The 18,836-nt window shown below is 47.8% G+C and overlaps 1 protein-coding gene across 1 annotated transcript in view; it reads right to left on the reverse strand.

The window, feature by feature from the left end:
• Positions 1–881: 881 nt before the first annotated feature.
• The window catches only part of LOC128723535 (putative uncharacterized protein DDB_G0286901), a 40,744-nt gene continuing 22,789 nt past the window's right edge, over positions 882–18,836 (reverse strand). Inside the window, exons 2-4 of the mRNA XM_053817288.1 lie at positions 9,344–9,481; positions 2,827–3,032; positions 882–1,663 (exon numbers count right to left, since the gene is read on the reverse strand). Coding sequence (XP_053673263.1) covers positions 1,513–1,663; positions 2,827–3,032; positions 9,344–9,481 — 495 coding nt within the window. The 3' untranslated portion in view covers positions 882–1,512. The remainder of the gene's footprint in view (positions 1,664–2,826; positions 3,033–9,343; positions 9,482–18,836) is intronic.

Consider the following 18,836-nt stretch of genomic DNA (forward strand, 5'->3'; position numbering starts at 1 on the left):
TGCTAGGTCGATACTGCTCACTCTGACCTTCTTTTTTGCTCCTTTTAAGACCTATTCTGTCGCTTTTTGAGTTGCGCACATCACACATGTTTATGTACCGATCCGAACCGTTCGCATTCGCGTTTCCTGTTTCCTCGTGTCCTTTTTTTCCATTATCAAAAGGAGGCGGGCAGTGTTTTCCATTGGTTTCTTTTTTGTTTTTCATGTTTGATTTAGTGTGTGGTATAGTATTTCGTTTACCGTTCTGCTGGGGTTCCGGGGTTCTTTTGTATTACACTATCATTTCCGGCGAACCGGCACCTTCATGTCAGGGGGCGTTTTGTTTTTCCCAATCCTTTTGATCTTACCGAACCCGTATGTATTGGGATTCTACACATTTATTCTCGATCGGGAAGAGATGCTTTCTTTGTTAAGGATCGGGGGGTTTAATTTGCTTTCGGGCGGGTTTTCTCTTGGTTTTTTTTTTGCTCCTGTTTCATTACCTGGAGCACCCTAAATCACGTTTGCCGTAGCCCTAACGCGTGAGTTGCATCTCGTCGTGTGTTCTCTAACGCTACAGTGCTGGTTCATTTGCTACTGCTCATAAATTTTCCACGAAATGCTCTGACCCATGCCGTTTATAGGAATGTTTTGCAAAACTCTCTCAAATCTGAAAATCCTCCTAAAGGTGACTAACGCAGGCTATCACCGCGTCCTAACGGTTCCTATACAGGTCGTAGGGGTTAGTATTATTACTGCTTTGATGGCCTACTAATTTCGCTTTTTCTGAGAGCTTCTCGCCAGGCGCACGGCCATCTTTGATCGACAATCGAACATTTCCATTGCGTTTTTTCACAGCTGCACGAGCTTTTAAATCACCAGCACCTTCCCTGTGTGCCGCTTTTGCTTCAACCCAGTACATTTGCTCCCTTTTTGGTGTGAGTTGTGAAATTTATCCTTAAAACCGTTACGCCCCTCTTTGAGGAAATCCTACTTAAGGTAAACACTTTCTTAGACGGACGAGCCACAATGTCCTGCACGCTTTCCTTCACGCATGCTGCGTCCACGCCATTGCTATCCAGCGCAATCGCGTGACACCAAACGCGTTTTACATGGGTCGATGAGTCGCCAAAACTATAAACAATTATCCTCACAAAAAGGATAAACGAATATCTTGCATGTGTTTGTGTAAGTTTTGCTTTTTTTGTTCGCTCTCCTTCCAATTTTCGATTCCTTTTTTTTTTGTTTGCTTGGTTGTGTAGTTTCACTGATGACATACGGTATACGAGGAACGCACCGATCGCCGTTCGTCCTTGGCCTTGGGCGTTTCGACAAAAAGGACGTTGGTTAGCCCCGGTGACAGGTGTTGACTACCGCGGACCGGCTGACCTCGGTGAACCGGCCCTTGCTCGAAACGTTCGATCATCAGACGACACTGGTCAGCTCCTGCAGGGTGCTGGTCGCGTGCTGGTACTTCTGCTGCTGGCCGGCAATCGAGAGCCGGACCACGACCTCGCGTGGATGGCGGGAGCGTCAAGCCGCACCGCACGGCAGGTTACCGCCGGCGTTCGCGCTCGAGTTCATACCGCACGCCTTCAGCTCGGTGAAGATCTCCGTGAAGAAGCCCGGTTCGGCGTTGATGCGCAGCATGTTCGACGACAGCCGGTTCACGATCAGCAAACACCTGCAATAGGAGAACGAGATGTGAGTGATAGTGGCACGCGTAGAAAGGCCCACCCCCCATCTCCCTGATGATGATAAATTGACCACTCCGGCACCTGAACCTAAACACCTGAAAAACGGCTCAATTTTCTCGCGCTCTTGGGACCCGGCAGGGGAAAAGCGTTCGCTTTGTGCTAGCTTTAACTGGCACGTCACGGTGGGCCAGGCTTCACCGGCAAAGCTCTCTATAATTAAAAATAACTATCACGCGAGCCGGAATCATCCCACACGCGCACGCCAGCACACTTGAGCACGCAGACGCTGATGTCAGCATAAATCAGCCCCGTGCACTGGAGTGGTCATCATTCGGCTGGCCGGACAGACGCATGTGAGTCGAAAATATCCGCCCGTTCGGTTGATGGAACATAAATTTGTGTCCACTGTCGGAATAAATCAGTCAGAATGTGTTTTGTTTGTTGTTGTTGTTGTGGAGAGTGGCGTGATGAGACTCGCTTTTCTATTTCTGTGCGCAATATTTGATGGACGAACGTCCGAATGTCCTGTACGCTTAATGGTTCTTTCGATCTCGAGAGTGGTTTTGAATTTGTTTTGCTCTTCACTCCGTGTGAATCATTGGTATCGTCTGATAGATGGAAATACCCTCATGACCCCATTGACACATGGATCCTTCGTAAGAGCCTTCATCCTTCAAGAATTTCCTTAAATTAATTAAATTTGCAACCTTAAGCGAAAGGAATAAATTCTAGTGCACCTTCAAGTAATACGCTTTGCCTGTTCGATCCGGAGCACAATAATTTTCCTTCATCAAACGGGGTTTTTCATAAACGTTCCGTGCTTTTCCGGACACAGCACTAAAGCTCCGGATGGACAAAACGCAAAAGACCCACGGCCACCAGCCTTAATTAATGGCATCGAATGAATTACGCTTCCCACCCGCCCGGAGCACCAACAGCACCATAAACATCCGCCGGTGTGGCATATTTTCAATTTCCCTCGGTTCACCGATGAGAACGAATAACCGCTGCTTTCTACCGCATGATTAATGGCTGCACTGAGTGGGCGGTGGGTGGCCGCCATGTTGAATTCGTTTCAGCGAATGTGTGCGATTTTTGCACTCCGAAAAAAAACACCCACACCCCAAACCGAGGTGTTTTCGCAACTTACCTGTCCCAGAACTTATCCTTCGAGTCCTCCACTAGGAACGGTTTCAGTGGGTAGCTAATTTCATTTCCCATGTACGAGTAGGAAAGGTACAGGCAGGTCAGGACGGCGGCTTGCAGTTCCGCTTCCTTCGTCTCCTCGCCGTCGACCAGCTCGCGGACGAGCATGTAGACGAACACCACGTTCGCTGGGTTGATGAAGGCAACATCCTGTGGGAGAAAGGGCAAACAAGAAACCGTGAGCGCGCTGGCAGGAAAATTGGCTTTGTTTACATTTAATTTATCTTCGACAAAAAAAAAACAACGATAATCGGGAACAAGCTGTCAACCGACGGTCGCGATCATCACAAGGAAATGAACTTCGTTGAGAGCTTACGCTGTTTAAAGTCATTAAAGTCTGAGATGCTGGAAAATTAAATGCTATAGGTTCTAAGAAAGTAAACTGGAGCGTGTTGCTAAAATGTTGTGCATTGATGAGCTTTTACAGCTCTTTTTGGTGAGATATTTTAAGAACATTATCCAATATTTCACTGGCTTCTAAACATGGATTTTTCTCGCAAGATTAAATGGTGGGATGACTACGATAAAGTATAATTTTTCCCATACATTAATTCAGCTCGAGTACGTTTTCCACCAAATGAGATAATGAGAATACTCAAAGTAAGTCCTTTGAATTGTAATGAACGATTCAATACACAAACGGAATATTTAAAATGCTTCAATAAGAACGGTCGAATTCGCGCTATTTTATTCATTCCAGCAAATTGAAATAGAAATAATATATCACAGCTGCGAACGTTGCATACGCCTGTCTCCGCGCTGGGCTGACTAATCCCATGTCCCTTTGTGAAGCACTCGAATCGTTGGCGTCGAAGAGCACTTTCACGGCTCCACAATGGCTCCCCCAGCACCCACAAACCAACCACGCCGTCAGCACATGCTCACCCGTGCCGAAATATATTCCGCTCCAAAAATTCCCCCCACTTGTGTGCGAAAGGACGCGAGCAAACAGCACATTCCGGTGCCCAATCCCGCAAACATGCAATCTGCATTTACATGCAGCAGCTGTGACAGCGCCTGCGATGGAGGTATGGTGCGTTTTTTTCCCTTCTTTCCTTTCTTGCCTTGTTCCGTTCGCTCCCGTGTTTCATCATTTGTTTCCACCCAAAAGCGATAAACCTAGCCTGGTCGGAAAGTAAATGATCGCAGATCGGTTGCACGTACGGCGCCGAGATAGCAGATGCAAATGCAGAAATCTATTTATCCAGCAGCGCCGCGTCCTGCGTCAGCAGTTCGTTAGCTTCCCTGCGATTGCGGCAGGCATCGCGGTACTCCTGGCCACGGGAATGGCGCACGGGTTTGGGTGCCCGCGTGGTAACGAAAATGAAACAAAAAGCAAAAAAAAAAAAACCAAACACCCCGGATTTGGCTCGCAAATCCTGCGCCCACGGCGCCGTGAGCTGCGATAGTAGTTGTGTTGTAATTTATTCATGCGAGAACGATGCGATTCAGGTCGTTCTGGTGGCGGGCTACCGAGCAAACGCCGAGAGTTGATTTTTCGAATCTAAGGACGCACCGCCGGGTCCTGAATGTGCGCCCGAATCCCGACGGGTGGCCGTTACCCGTTATCCGATGTGGCGATTCCGGTGATGGTTTGTGTGGTGCGATAAGAAATTCATTCAACTCCAGACGCCAGCGCCACGTGCACACGTGTGTCAGGACGGCCGGAGGGACGGGTGGGAGCGACCGTTTTGCGCGGGTGAATTATTCAACGGTGGGTTGGTTGTCAAAACCAACACCAGGTGCACAGGCTCAAGCGCACCACATCCTCGGTAAGATCGATCGCAGAGGTGGATCGCACATGCACATCGTTGCTTCGGTTCTCGTTTCGGTTGCGGTTTTTACTTCGTGCCAGGAGCACACCACCATTTTTCTTGCTACAGGGCCGAGTGGCAGGGGACCGGAAACAAGACAAAAACTAAAATGAAAACACAATGCGCTACGAGCGCTATTACGGTGTCCTGGCGGCGTGCAACGACGTAGTAAATTGAATGTCATAAGCATGATAAAAGAGTGACGTGATCTAAATTATCACAATCGCATCGCAAGGACTTCCCACTGTGGGGGATGTAGGTTCGTTGTTTTAAAATTGAGGCCACATCTTCTCTCACCAATTGTTACATTAAAAAAAAAAACCCCGTCTCTTCGAACATCCTTGAGCACTTCAAATGCACTTCATATATGAGCTCCGATATCGAATGTCCTTACGTAAAATGGAAAATAAATTTTAACTTCATTTACTCGAGCTCGAACGATGCGGGGGAAAAAATAACCCTTCAAAAACGGTCGCTCTAAACCCGTGGAACTGGGATAAGTTTTTCGATCAATATTGATTTAGCGGTGATATCGCAAGCCCTCGAAACTCGCCCGCGGTAACCGATTATTGGAAATCTGCGGCTTAAATTTAATACGGCTCCTTTCGCACGAGCGCCGGATTGAGTGAAGCCAAATAGTATTAAGACGCATAGCGGGTTTGCTCGTAATCGGATTTCAAGCGCTATCAATCGCTTACTCGCCGTCGTCTACGCTTTCGAGTGCGGAAGAAAACGGGATCGAATGAAGTAGAGAAAAAAAAGGGATTCATGTAAGATACTTTCTCCCCGGGTTCATCATCGTGATTGTGATTGGGCTTTGCGGTGAGACAAACTTTCACGAGTTTCAATCCTGTGAACAATCGCCATTAAACCCCGGCAGCACGCCTGGCGGTTAATCGCGGGAAACTTTGTTACGTGATTTTTTTCTCTCTCTCCCAACCGATAGTGCGTCGGAAGGACGATAATGGCGGCTGTGTGGGGGGTTTTTTTTATCGATAATAAATCCTCATCGCTTCACCATGGAGTCGCTTCGTCATACCACCGTTCGGCTGACCTGGCCATTCGCCAATGGAAATGCATTAATCACGATGCTCCTCGCACCGTCACCGTCGGCTATCGGTTACGTTGCGTTAAATCAACTCTCTCGGGAAACGAAAAAAAAAATATAATCGAATGCTCCTGGTTCCGGTGAGGAACGAAAGAAGCATAAACTATTTTTCGCCCATTATCGAGATAAATCAAGGCCCATCCCCGAGTGCCGAGCCATCGCCCATCGTCGGTTCCATCGGGTCGACCTGCAAAATGGAGGCAGCATAACAGATAGCGGCCCGTTCTACCGTTTGGCTCGGTTTGCCGGTTGATGGAAAAAGTTTCGCACCCTGCACCTACCACCCATCCGATCGACCGGGGTTTGCCATATTTTACCGGACTTTATTTATCTCCCGGTCCATGGGAACTAATTTTCGAGCACACCGAACACCGGCAGACGCGATAAGATTCCTGTGCCGGAAAAGAAGAGCATTGTGCAAAAAAAAAAAAACAATAAAACAAAACGAAACAAAATTGTAAAAGGGATACAATTTGTGACTCGGCGAATATGCCACCAACCGTACCGCTTTTACATGCCATTGTCAGAGGCATTCAATTGTTGCGGTGATCCTGGGACGAGAAAAGCACAAAACTCGAGCCTCGAACCCGCTTGATAGACATTGATAAAGGTTCCGCGGTATTTCGGGCGAAACCATATTAAACCAGGCTTACCAAACTCGACCTCAAATGGTTCAATTCATCCTTGACCGTGACGACAGAGGGAATTTTTTTTAATCTCGCGAACGAAACAGCTCCCCAAAAATGCGGCCGCGTCCTTATTTTTTAGGATCCTTTTTTGCATTCTCACCACCAGAACGAGGTGTGCTGGCTATCGGTGGCCTTGTGCTAGAATTCGGCGAACTCTGAAACACCTTTCCGGAGGGGCGAATAATTCATCTCACCATGGTGCTTATGTCGGCGTCAGGTGGAGGCAAAAATGAGCTCATTAAATTTTCACCAACGTGACGTGATTCACGCCCATCCAAAAAAAAAGGGGAGCTCGCGAGAAGAAGCAACTGTTGAGGATCCTGAAGTAGGGGCTTAAAATTAGCCATTCGAAATCAAGCATCCGCACAGGTGCCTCCAGGGAGATTCGATGCTTTCGGAGGTGTCGAAACAAAAAGCGAGTGAAAGAGCGAGAGAGAGAGAAAGAGAGTTGGCAAGGATCGGCATGCTGCGATGTCCTAACGGCTTGCTGAGCCCAACGATGAAAGGCGATTGAAGTAAGCTTTATGATGGCCATAAAAAAGGACCCTCGCTGAGGCGCGAGGACCCAACCAGGAAATGTGAAACAAAACAAAAAAACACCAAAGCTCAGCTGCCGCAGCAAAAAAATTTGGACAAAACGCTCCGAATGGTTGGAGCATAAAAAAGCAGGCAAAATGGGGGCTTTCCTCACCTCAGAGGCCGGGCTACGGATACGCCTACGATCGTCGCGATCTCGTTTTGATGGCCATCATGTGGCAGTGATTCGACGCCGGCCATCACCTATTCCTTCGTAGTGGGTGGGTGCTACCGAGGGCTTTTGGGTTTTATTTTTTTCTCCCACTCCTATCGTTGACCCTCATTTTTCCCCCAAAGATGGCAGAATGGCGCTTCAGGGCAGGGAGACTCCGAATTTTCCTCTTTTGTGTATGTGTGTGTGCATTTTTTACATTTTTCTGTCACTCGCTCGAATGTGGCACCCTTTTTCTGCTAGGTGTCGTCCTGGAGCGCAACCCATCGGACAAACCTTGCGGGCTCCAATGGATGTACTGGGAAGAGGCGAACGCCACGTCACACCGTGTGACAGGTCAAGCAGCAACATTTAATTGGATGCCGCATTTTTCAGCGACCGGCTCTGCGTTTAACCTAGATTTGGCCCACGGTCAGGTCGGGAAAGGAAGCGACGTTCGGCCCTTGGCATGGGCCCTTGCCGAGAAGCCTCGAACCAGCAACGCGATGCGGGCATTTCCTTGGCCTTTTCGCATGGCAGCAAACCCGCCCGGTGGGCTTGTTGTTTTAATTTATTCAACCCGACACAGTTTAACGAGGTGCCCGTTGGGGATGAATAAATAAATGCAAAATGGATTGAAATAATGCAGCAGCCGCAGGAGGGTTCGGGCGAGGGATTGATCAATTAATTGAGCTTTGTTCGAGGGGGTTTCTTATCTAAAAGTGTAAGAGTTTTGTGCCAAGGATTTGTGCTTGGATTCTTGCATCTCGCTCCTTTGTTCAATTGTTACATTTTCAACGTAAGCCATCAATTATCAGAATCACCCACAAACCAGAGCACCTTTATCCGATCATGTGCACCGATTTCATCAAATTCAAATCGGACCATGGCAAATGGTCTCGCAAAACTTTTCCATCGATTCGCCTCCCCATCTCGTTAGTCTTCCGCTAAATAATGCTCGTAATTAATTAGATCATTAGTAGATTTATGATTGCTTGCACTGTGGTGCAGCTATGGTCATAACTGTTTCTTTGTTTCAGTTTGGAATAATATAATTCTTTTCATTTTTCCTGCGATTGTTTAATTTTTGTATTTCTCCAGACAAATCTCAATTTTTATTGACATATAATTTGTACATTTGGCTCTGAAGAATGCTTCTAACAGATAAAGCTGAAATACAATTTTTTGGTATAACTTAAGGGTTGAAGATTCATTTCTTGGAAGATATAAATAATGGAAAACTGTAGTTTCGCAATTTATCTAACTGCCCATTTGCTTTTGAATGAATAATACCGAATATAAAATCGACTGCTAAACGATACTTATGATCACCCGTGTCCCAAGGTGCCTGATGGCTTCTGATGGGTTGAACACCGACGGGTCGCACACCTGTTAAGCCATTTCGGGTAAAGTTCACGCCGGAAAGTTTCCCGCGGAACGATGGTGAAAACTTTCTCCTTCTGTTTTTCAACGCGCTCGACGCGAACGACGAGAACGACGAGGTTAAAGTGCCGAGAGGGAACTAATTTTAGTCTGCTCACCTCGAAATCGAAACCACCCTTTGGTGATCGGTCCGGAAGGAACAAAGAAGGATTGAACCGGGCCAAAGCGCTTCGTCTAGGATTACATGCGTTAATCAAGCACCGGTGGGCTTGTTCGCTTGTTCCGAAGCCGCCTCCCAAAGCGCCGGAGTCGAATGGCAGCACAAGCTGGCGGCAGTTTTGATTAGCGAGCTCCAATGTCGGTGTCGACATCATCACCTTCCATCGATGGCAAGTGGCGCTCAGTTCCACCGCCGTGCCAGTCCTACCGCCGTTGATCGAGCTCATTAATCCTCCCAAAACGGCTACCCCCCGACTAGGTACGGTCTAATGGTAGAAATTAAATCAAACACGGCAACGTGTTTCCGTGCAAACAGCACATTGTGGGGTATCTGAGAAGACGGATCAAATGGCCATTTCGTCACCGTGAAGTGGCGCGCTCGGATTCGACGTTGCCTGGCCCAAACAAAGCAGTGTGGGCCGGGTCGTCCTTCGAATTTGTGTGTGATTCGTCGCGTTCGTGGCCACGTGGACGGTGCTTCCGACCTAGATTGGTGGGGCTATGTGTGGGCCCGTACGTACCTGCCATCCTTGCAGCAGTAAACTTCTGTCGACGGCTCGGAGCCACATCACAGCGTCACCGGCTTGGAAGTCGCGCAGCTTACGGCATCGATCGTGCAGGAACATTCCTAAGCACTTCAGCAGCTCCGAGGTGGACGCCTGTAATAAAGATTAGGGAAAAACAATCGGTTAGAGAGAGGGTGAGTGTGTGGAATGGATTCAACCATTGATTAAAGCGTCAGCAAGATGTCTTTGTTCGGTTGGGTTTGCATGGCGTGAAGCCAAGAAAATTCTATTTTCATGTTGAAGGTGTATGTGCTTCGCACGCTTGAGTGAAAATTAAACGCTCTTTATGAATGGAGAAAAGTAGAGGACAAACATAATTAATTCCCATAAGAACTCGAACAACAAATCATTATTTAATTTATCAATTTGTGTGGTAAAATTTGTGCGACTTTATGGCAATTTAGTCACATATTGTTATCCAAACAACCATTTTTCCAATGCCTACTACTCTATTGAAAGAAATCATATTTTGAGAGACTCATATTATTCTGTTAGAAAAAAATATTTCCAGCAGGTTCTAATCCACGCTTGATGGAGCTCGAATGAGGATTATTATAATACTCTTTCATTATCGCTGCCAATCAAAACATCAATACTGTCTGAAAAAAAGGTTCTCTATCGTTTCGAAAATTGATTTTTTTTTCAATATCCAGCAAATTGATAATGTTCACCCGACCGGCAGCCATTGTTTTCGCCAAAGTAATTGTGTCTAATTAATTTTCTATCGATTTTGCACCACCCACACGTGTGCCCACCCACCGCACGAGTAAATCCATCGTTCAATTGTCCTCCAATTCCACCGTCACGTGGTGCAGTCAGTGCTCGTTCTGGCGAGAATTTCATTCTATACTAGCCCCTGCTATAATTCGTCAGCTGCAGTGAAACTCACGTTGCGCCATTTCGTCGTTGCAGCTCGTCAGAGGGAACACTTGCAGCGTTTAAAAACCATCACTGCATCGGTGTCACCGGTACACCGGCAGGAGCGTGCAGCTTTGTGTGCCGATTGGGTGTGTTCGCCTTCGCTAATGCAGAACACAACCCCAATTCATTTTGTGTCACGCCTGTCATCTGCCGTCGCGAGTGACTCGCGTAGGGACGAAGTAGCAAAGGGACAAAGAACACGCCACTCGACCACGCCGAAGTTTTCCTTTGCAGTGGAACACGAGTGAGGAAACTTTTACGAGTTTGCAGTTTCTTTTGCTTCAACTTGCCCATTCCCGGTACGATGGAGTGCGATTTTTCTGACGGATGGAAAAATGCCATCCCACAGCCCGTTAGCAGCGGGGCAACAAATGCGAAGAAATAAAAATCTCGGACCATCCCCGTGCGGGACTGCAAGGCTGCACCGTGCATCAGACAAATTGGAAAGTCTAACAAACATCTCCCGACTCGGCAAGGACAAATTTGTTGTGATGTCGCCCCGGACCCAGGAGAGAGCAGGAGTCGATTTAATCACTATACATAATTTATGTGAGCACTTGCATTTCATGAGTTTGGCGGTATAGTGCAGTTATGAATGCCCAGCTCAAATGGTGGCTATTTGTCATCGTCTCGGGCGCCGGGCTCGTGGAGCTGGATTGGGCCAATTTGATTGAACGAAGGCGTAATTTATGCTGTTTGCGCTGAATAATAGAGCGCATGATTGGCGAAACGAACACCGGAACCGGTTGCGGATATCGTCAGCGTTCGATCGTACGTTTGCCGGTTTGGAAAAATAGCTTCGCAATGGCAAAAAGAACGATAACTAAATTGCTTTCGATTGCAAACTCGATGACTCCGGTCTAGACGTCTCGTAGATGTCTCGCTTTCGGCGACTTTTAGCCGAGCTGTGTTAAGTGCATTAGCCGCCGGGAGTCGAAATGATGTTGGAGACTCTTTCCATGTTAGATAAAATCAAGCGAAAAGCTCCATCCTGGCTGGGATGTTTGGCGCTTTTCGGTGACACTAAAACTTCGATCGTAACTGCATGGACATGACGATGAGCAGGATAAGCGTGTCCCTGGGGTGTTACTAAAGCATCACGCACACGGACAAAAATATATTTGTACGACAACGGCGTGGTCGGATAAGTGCGTTCCAGCCCACCCGAGTGTGTCCGTTATCCTTATCTACGATCCCATCCGTACGCCAAATGTGAATCCTCACGGGAACTTGCCAATCTATCCGTCGTCATCCTTGCCATTTGTTAATTCAAGGGATGTCTCGAGCATGGAACTGGTTCGAGTTTTCCCAGCGAGAAGTTTGTCGGTTTTTCACTCTACTTTACTGCCAGGTATGTGCTGTAAATCGTGGCTTTACCGCCGAGCCCGACACCCACACACTCGGTCGCAGTCAAAAGGGACCGGAAGTCGATCAGTATTATTACGGCCTCAGTGCGGTGTGCCATTTTCCATGGCTTTCGGTGCCTTGTTCTCAGAATTCGCCTCCCAGTCGAGAAGCCTCGCGAAACCTGCCCACTTTCGTCTCGTAAATAGGTTTTCCGCTGAAGAGTTTCTTTCAGTGGATAAGGATATGCCTTTCAAGGAATGGCACAAGGCTGGTGATGAAAAAAAAACGCCATCGAAAGAGTAACCGACAGCGTGATGCACAGCTTGTCTATGGACGCGCGAAAACACACGCAACAGCAAGCATCAGGATAAGTGCGAATGGGAGTGAATGCGTTGTTTTTCAACGAGTGCTTCCGGATTTCCACAAAGAAACAGTGGGAATGGTGTGCGAATGGTTGCGTAACCATTCGCTAGGACCAGCATCGCGATTCATGCACCACATAGAGGCAGCCCGGTACGTCGGTACTCCAGCGGGCCGTAATCTCATTTTAAATTGATGCCTTCAGGCGCGATATCGCGCTGTCCTGCGGCGAAGAACATAACAGAAGTCCACCCACCACAGATATGAACGGTCGAAGGATAGAAGAAGCAAAAAAAAAAAAACAGAAGAGCTGGGAATGCGACCGAGCAGCCGTTTGGATTTAATGAGCAGACTCGGTGCGACTTGCCTGCTTCGAAACCCCTGCGTGGTGAGCACTTACGGTGAGTCGACAAAATAATCTAATTCTATTGCAAAAGGAGGAGGGCGGCAAATGGCTTCCCCAAAAATTAAAAAATAAAATCAACACGGAAGGGGCCGGACCGAGCATGCAAAACACGCCAAAGCTGTTGATCGGTAAAGGTGCGGCCCGCCAGACTGGAGGGCTTTTCTGGGGGGATCCACCATGGCGGGAATAATAAAAAAAAAGAAGCTGTGCTTCCGAGCTAATGATGTTGTCGAGTGCACGCCGCGGGCGAGGATATTTTTATCGGCTTCCCGATTTCCATTAGACGGCGCTAACGAGAGTTTGTTACTTCACAAAAAAATAGAGGAAGAACGTAACAACTTTGGCAAAGCTCCGTTTCGGCCACTTCTTTCTTACTCGTGGATGGGATGAACATTCTTGTACGCAAAAGTAAGTTGGACCCCTCCTGTTAGACCGCCTTGAGGCGTGTTTTGGAAGGAATGGACTCGGCTCGTTCGGTGGAATTTTCCAACACCGAGAGTCGGAGAAAACTGGGGGTAATCGTGCTGAGCGTTCGGTTCGGTGCAATTAAATTCCCTCCCAGCCGTCGATGGAGCCCGCTTCTGGCTTCATATGGGTCCTTCGCACGATGCCGAGATGCCGCGGCGATAGCGCAAATTCACCCGTTTTTGCTGTCGCCATTGTAATGTGTTTTCTTGTTACCGATTACCGGAACGAAACTAGAACCCACGTGGTCGAGAATCCGTATGACGCCAGCGTGTACGCAAAGGTCAAGAATGCTGACGCGCGGTCGATCCGGTTGATTGTACTCGCTAGGTAAGGTTGATAAGGGTTGGCTGGATGGACCGGGGAGACGTAAATCTCAACCACGGAACCGGATCCGTGGGCGACTTTTCCGGGTCCGGCCGTCGGAAACGGAAGGGCGGTCATCATTTTCCAAGTCATAAAATTAATATCGATTATTATGAGCTACCATCGTCGGCATTGGAAGTCGGAAGTCGGGCGGGATGGGTTGTGGGGAGGCCGAGTGTAGTTGAAGCAAACAACCGTGAATCGATAAAGAATTTATTGAACCGCACTTTCGATTGGCCGTACCGACGTGGTGCGCCGTTATGTAACGGTTGCAGGATAACTCCAGTGCAGGATAACTGGAGGGGATGTTTGATCTTTGCGGAAAAGCATCTTTTAGAAAAGTCGACATCGTGTTGGGGGGGGGAAACATTCACAATGGACGGTTTTTCATTCATCGAGTGGTATGATTTAGTGATTATTGTGCTTTGCAGCATATGTATTTATTTCGTGGTACTGAGCAAACTTTTAAAATTGCCTTGTGAGTTGCCGAAGATGCTCGAAAAACTAATGATTCCTGTCTTTTTACAGCGGTCGTCAGAGCATTTCTAAAAATTTAACTACAGATAAACAAGCTAATTATGTGAAAGATAGAATTCCACAATAGTTTTCGTCCCGTTGTAATGGTGCAGCTTGAATATAAAAGAGTTCGAAATAGGTGATTTATAAGCAGGCTCCGAATGAAGTTGATGTGACACATCACCAAAGCAAGCGTTTCATAAACAAAGAGTCTCTTGCTTTGTTCCTCCAGGCCTACTGTGAAGCGCGAAACAAGCAAACCATAAACCCGAAAATGAAAGATCACTTTTCAACCCTTCCAATAAATCACCATAACACCCTGCCAAAGCTCACTGACGGTGCACCGTACCGTTCGGAAGCGCGTCCCATCCACGTGGCCGTACATTTCTGTCACTCGCCCTTCGATGCATCGAAGCCACGAATTTTTTTTTCTCTACAGCCCACGCCCCACACATTCGACGCGTGGTCGAATTGAAACATTAAAATGATTTATTCTCAAGGGCACGACAAACACGGACATCGGAGGATCCCGGTGGCACAACCTCCACCGAGGTAGGTGGGAGGTGTTTTTCCATTCATTCCTCTTGATGTGTTTTTTTTTCTTGCTTTTCACGTTTGGTTCCTCCGTTTCCGGCCTTCGGAGAGCCGTTGGCAAACATTCGCTCTGGACAGCACGCTTCCAGCAAGCCGGGTTGCTCGATGGGGCCCGTTGTGCCCGGGGAAAACGTGATTTATTGCTTATTGGTGTCGTGCTGGGTACGCTTGTGTTCCCGGTCACTCGGTGTAGAGGAAGAAGCGACCGGTGTGGTGCGTGTTCTTCATCGGCTAAATCACCCCCGAATGGTCAGGTTTCGCCACGATCGATCACATCACGGGGCCCACCATCCGACGGCGGTTCCGGTTTCGAATGGACGGGAAATACCGGGAAAATCGAAAACAAATTGCAAACCCATCAGAATCCCGAGCCCTGACGCTGGTTGAGCGTTGGCTGGAAAACATCGAACGGCACATAGGCCAACGGTCCCAAAGTCGAAACCCACCAGTTCAGGGAACGCACTTGTGGCAGGTAAATTTCAATTATTCCACCGACGGTTCCATAATTCCACATGGCGTCAGAGCGACACCCACGGGCTGGTGTGGAAAAGGGGCGCTGATCGACCCATCATTTTCCAGCTTCGAGGTAAAACAAAAAAAGGAATAAAAACACCTATCCCGTCCATCAGCACCACGGTGAGCAAATGAACGACCGGCGTACGTGTGACGTGCGTTTTTGGTTGTTGTTTCGCGAATGCAATTACATTATGGTTTTTGCTCGGGCTTCTGGCGATGACACCCGAGTTGAGCGGGTGATTTCAGAGACCTGACATTGTAAATCCGCGTATCCACGGGAGGTTGCGATATTCACAGGGACGAAGACCAGTTTTTAATTAGCCCCATAGGAAACCCTTTTATCATACTGTTGCATTCTATTGTCACCGGCAGCCTGGTGATTGACAGAAATGGAAATTGTTAAGCAAGATCGCTATGCAGCTATTTTGTTATTTTTGTATACAATTTTTATCAGCACACGAATGTTGGACATTCGCCTCATAATTTTGACCAACGTAAAGTATCCGAAAAATAATAGTTATCGTAAAAAAAGCAACGATTCCAAGCGTAAGTAATAGTTGTTTGTCGAGTAAAACATGAACATAGTAAACCATCTTGCTTCTCGTACTTATACAGCGCGCAACAGCAAAGAGCGTTATCGCAGCCTAACGCCCACGAAAATTTCTCTGGAAGAAATGTCACCCCCAAGTTCGCTCATATAGCTGTGTCAGCACGATGCCAAAGATGCCATTGAAGGCCGCCACCCGCAGCCAAGGACCTGCCCATGCATCAGATAAACGGATCTTCCATATCAATCCACTTTGCGCGATGTTCATCAGCACAAAACCGAACCAAACCTCAGTGCCAGGTGCCATGAAGGCGGTGCCGAGCAGCGCAAGTAAAACCACCACAGAAAAAGCATAACGCTACGGTGATGAAGCACCATTCTTCGTACCAAGCGCTCCGTGTGATGGAAGATAGCACCGAGAAGTGCGCTTCATTTTCTTCATTGCGAAAGTTTCCCGTAAGAAATGAAAAATATCGCACTCCCCATTCCGGGAGTCCGCTCGATCATCCAAAAGTTTTGTGCCAGCGCGTAATGCGTCCGCATCGCGATTGCACGCGCACGGGAAGCAAGGAAAAATAGCTGTTGGCAGATTTGTTTTCACGCGCACGGAAGGTGCTTTTTCGCTCACCCGGCACCCGGGATTGGATGGGTTTCATATTTTTAAAAGCTCCCGCATCACATTCCCGACCCGGAGCTGCTAATGGCAGGGGCACGTTCACGCAGCTCTCAAGCGAACGGGAAACCCTAGCAGTGGTCCCGAAATAGTGCGCTCGTGGCGAGAAACTCGCTTATTTTCCACCGTGCGAGGCAAGCGCTGAGGTGGGCGCGTTTCTTCGAAATAGTTATCGCGCCCACCGGACCACGTGTAGCGAGCGTGTTGAGAATAATTAGTAGCGAGGAAAAGTGTTTCCGCCAGCCGGCGGGACCAAATGGTGCAGTCCGAATGGCTCGACACCTGACCAGTTACCGGGTGGTTCGTGGGTGGCCATGCGGTTTCGTGGGAGCATTTCTCAACGCCGGGAAAAGCACCGGTAGATTTCTGAGGTCGGCAAAAGGTCGAGCTGTCGGTTTGGTGGCGAGGGTTTGGGTGAAAATTTAATTAGTGAAATTGTAACATCAGTCACCGTCCGTCCTGCCGTCCGGCATTTCTCGGATCGAGGATTCGATTACATCCTACCTTTTGGATGGCCCGGCACTTCCCGGATCGTGGATTCGATTACATTTCGCACAAAACCGAATCCGATCGTCGTAGCAGCTTCCCAGGAACTCGAGAGCCTCCCCATGGGGACAGTGTGATTTTTCACTCGAATCTTGCAGAATTTTTCCGCTGCCTATGTGCGGCCCTTCGTACGAGGCATCCATCGTGTGGTGGTCGAAACGAAGCGGTCACACCGTTTGGTAATATTTTATGTGTACCCTCGGTCTCGGAACCAACCCGAATTCCGTGATTGGTGGCACATCTTTCACATCTCGGTGGGCGGTGATCGCATTAATTTTTCACTTGATTAATGATGATTAATTCTGTCTGCCGTATTTTTTGTGTTTTCACCAACGCTTTCGGTGTTGGGGGTGAATTTTGTTTAAATTTGATTTTCGTCACGTTTGTATCACCCATCCATCGTCCTTTGGAGCTTTCTGTTCGATTTTATTTACAAACGAACGAACATTTTGATGTTGGGTCCCTGTATTAGACATAGCTGTTTTGTAATATTAGACTTATGAGTCCTCTTTTGAATTTATTAGCTACTTTTGCATAAGTAATGTAAAGTAGTTTTGTTTAAAGAAGTGTATAGACAGACAATACATCATGATTTCCCGTCATAATAAGCTCAGTACATTGTTTAACACAACGTTATTTACAATGGAAATAATTTATCCAAAATAATTAACATCATATCAAGCAGAGCAACATAATACATTTGATTCATTTCCTTTAATAAAACTCCGACCTGCTTCATTTCTGCGCTGTTGCATACCCCATAATTCTCTCAAAACATCCTTCCCTTTATGCTCGCTTTGGGATTCCGTCTGCTAAGGGTGTTACAACCTTTCACCGTGATCCGATTGAAATTATCTTCCCTTTTTTTTTGTTTGGCGTCGAAAAAAGACAGCTGGCGGAACATAAATTGGTCTGCTTTCGTATCGCATTGCGTGGTTTTTGTTTCCATTTCCAGACCAAAGGCTTTCCACACTTTCCCAGCCGCTATCTGTATGATAATCTCGCGCGCTTAGCGCTCATTGCTGCTCGCCAGACGGGGCGTGCGTTGTTTCCCAGCGCATTCAAATTGAAATTTATTTACCAAATATGCTCGGTTTTCATTTCGACCTTCCACGCGCGCATACACACACACACCCAGGCTCTCTGTGCTCTCATACATCCTTGCGCTTTGGGAAGAAGGTTGATGATCGCGTTTGGGTGGATGTGTTTTTTTTCTTTCACTCAACCGTTGGTTGCTGGGCGTTGCTGGGTCCAACATTTATCATTTTGTTGTACAGGATCAGAACAGAAGCCGGCTGCCAGCAGGGAAGCCGCATCTCGTGAAATCGTTTAATCTCCCGCTTCGTTCGTGAACCAGACAGCGACCGATAGCGTGCCCGTTGTTTCTTGTCGTCGGCCGTTCATCGTTAGGGAGGAGGACTTCACTTGATTAAAACAACATTACCGTGGGTGTAGTCTGCTCGTTTGCTTTAAGAAAGCGATCCGTAACCCGCTCCAGGGAGGTCCTTTTTCTGCTCGGGGAAGATTTCCTTCTCTTAAAGCGAGCCACAGGCACAAACAAAAAAACGCTAGCCTTCCACTCAATTGCTCGCCTATCGATGATGAACGACGAGCGAGTAGAATTATTTAGTAAATTTCCGTTCGCCTCAAATCTGCGCCCACGTAGCGTGAGGCAATTGAGCGTTACATGACCGTTCAATCTCGTTGTAAGCGCCGCACGCTATCACGGTAATAAAATATCCCGTGTACATCGTGGGGTAGAGACAAAAAAAAAGTCAAGCTCTCCACGCGGAGCACACTTTCAAATCACGGATTAAGATTGCTTCCTCTTTCTTTTTACCCATCGCCATAACCCGGAAGTGATGCTTGTTCGTCCATCCATCTAACGCTCCAGGTGGTGAACGGCGGATCGATGTTGTGGGTGGGGAAACATTTTACTGCCTAGCCGGCACACGCCCGGGGTACACTAAGCCCGGAAGCGTATTTTCACCTCGCCCGGAATCTTAAGGGTGGCTGGATCGCCCGGAACGCTCGTCGAGATTTCCCGAACCATGGTTGACATCGTTAGGTGGAAACTTTTGCTGCACTTGTGAAACGCGTGCGCAGCTTTTCAAACAATCCATCCCACCCACCCTGCAGAGACTGGAGCGGATTATGTAAAGGATTATGGAAGCGAAGGGTGCCCAGAAGC

The sequence above is a fragment of the Anopheles nili genome, chromosome 3 (assembly GCF_943737925.1).
Source record: "Anopheles nili chromosome 3, idAnoNiliSN_F5_01, whole genome shotgun sequence".
Taxonomy (NCBI): Eukaryota; Metazoa; Arthropoda; class Insecta; order Diptera; family Culicidae; genus Anopheles; species Anopheles nili.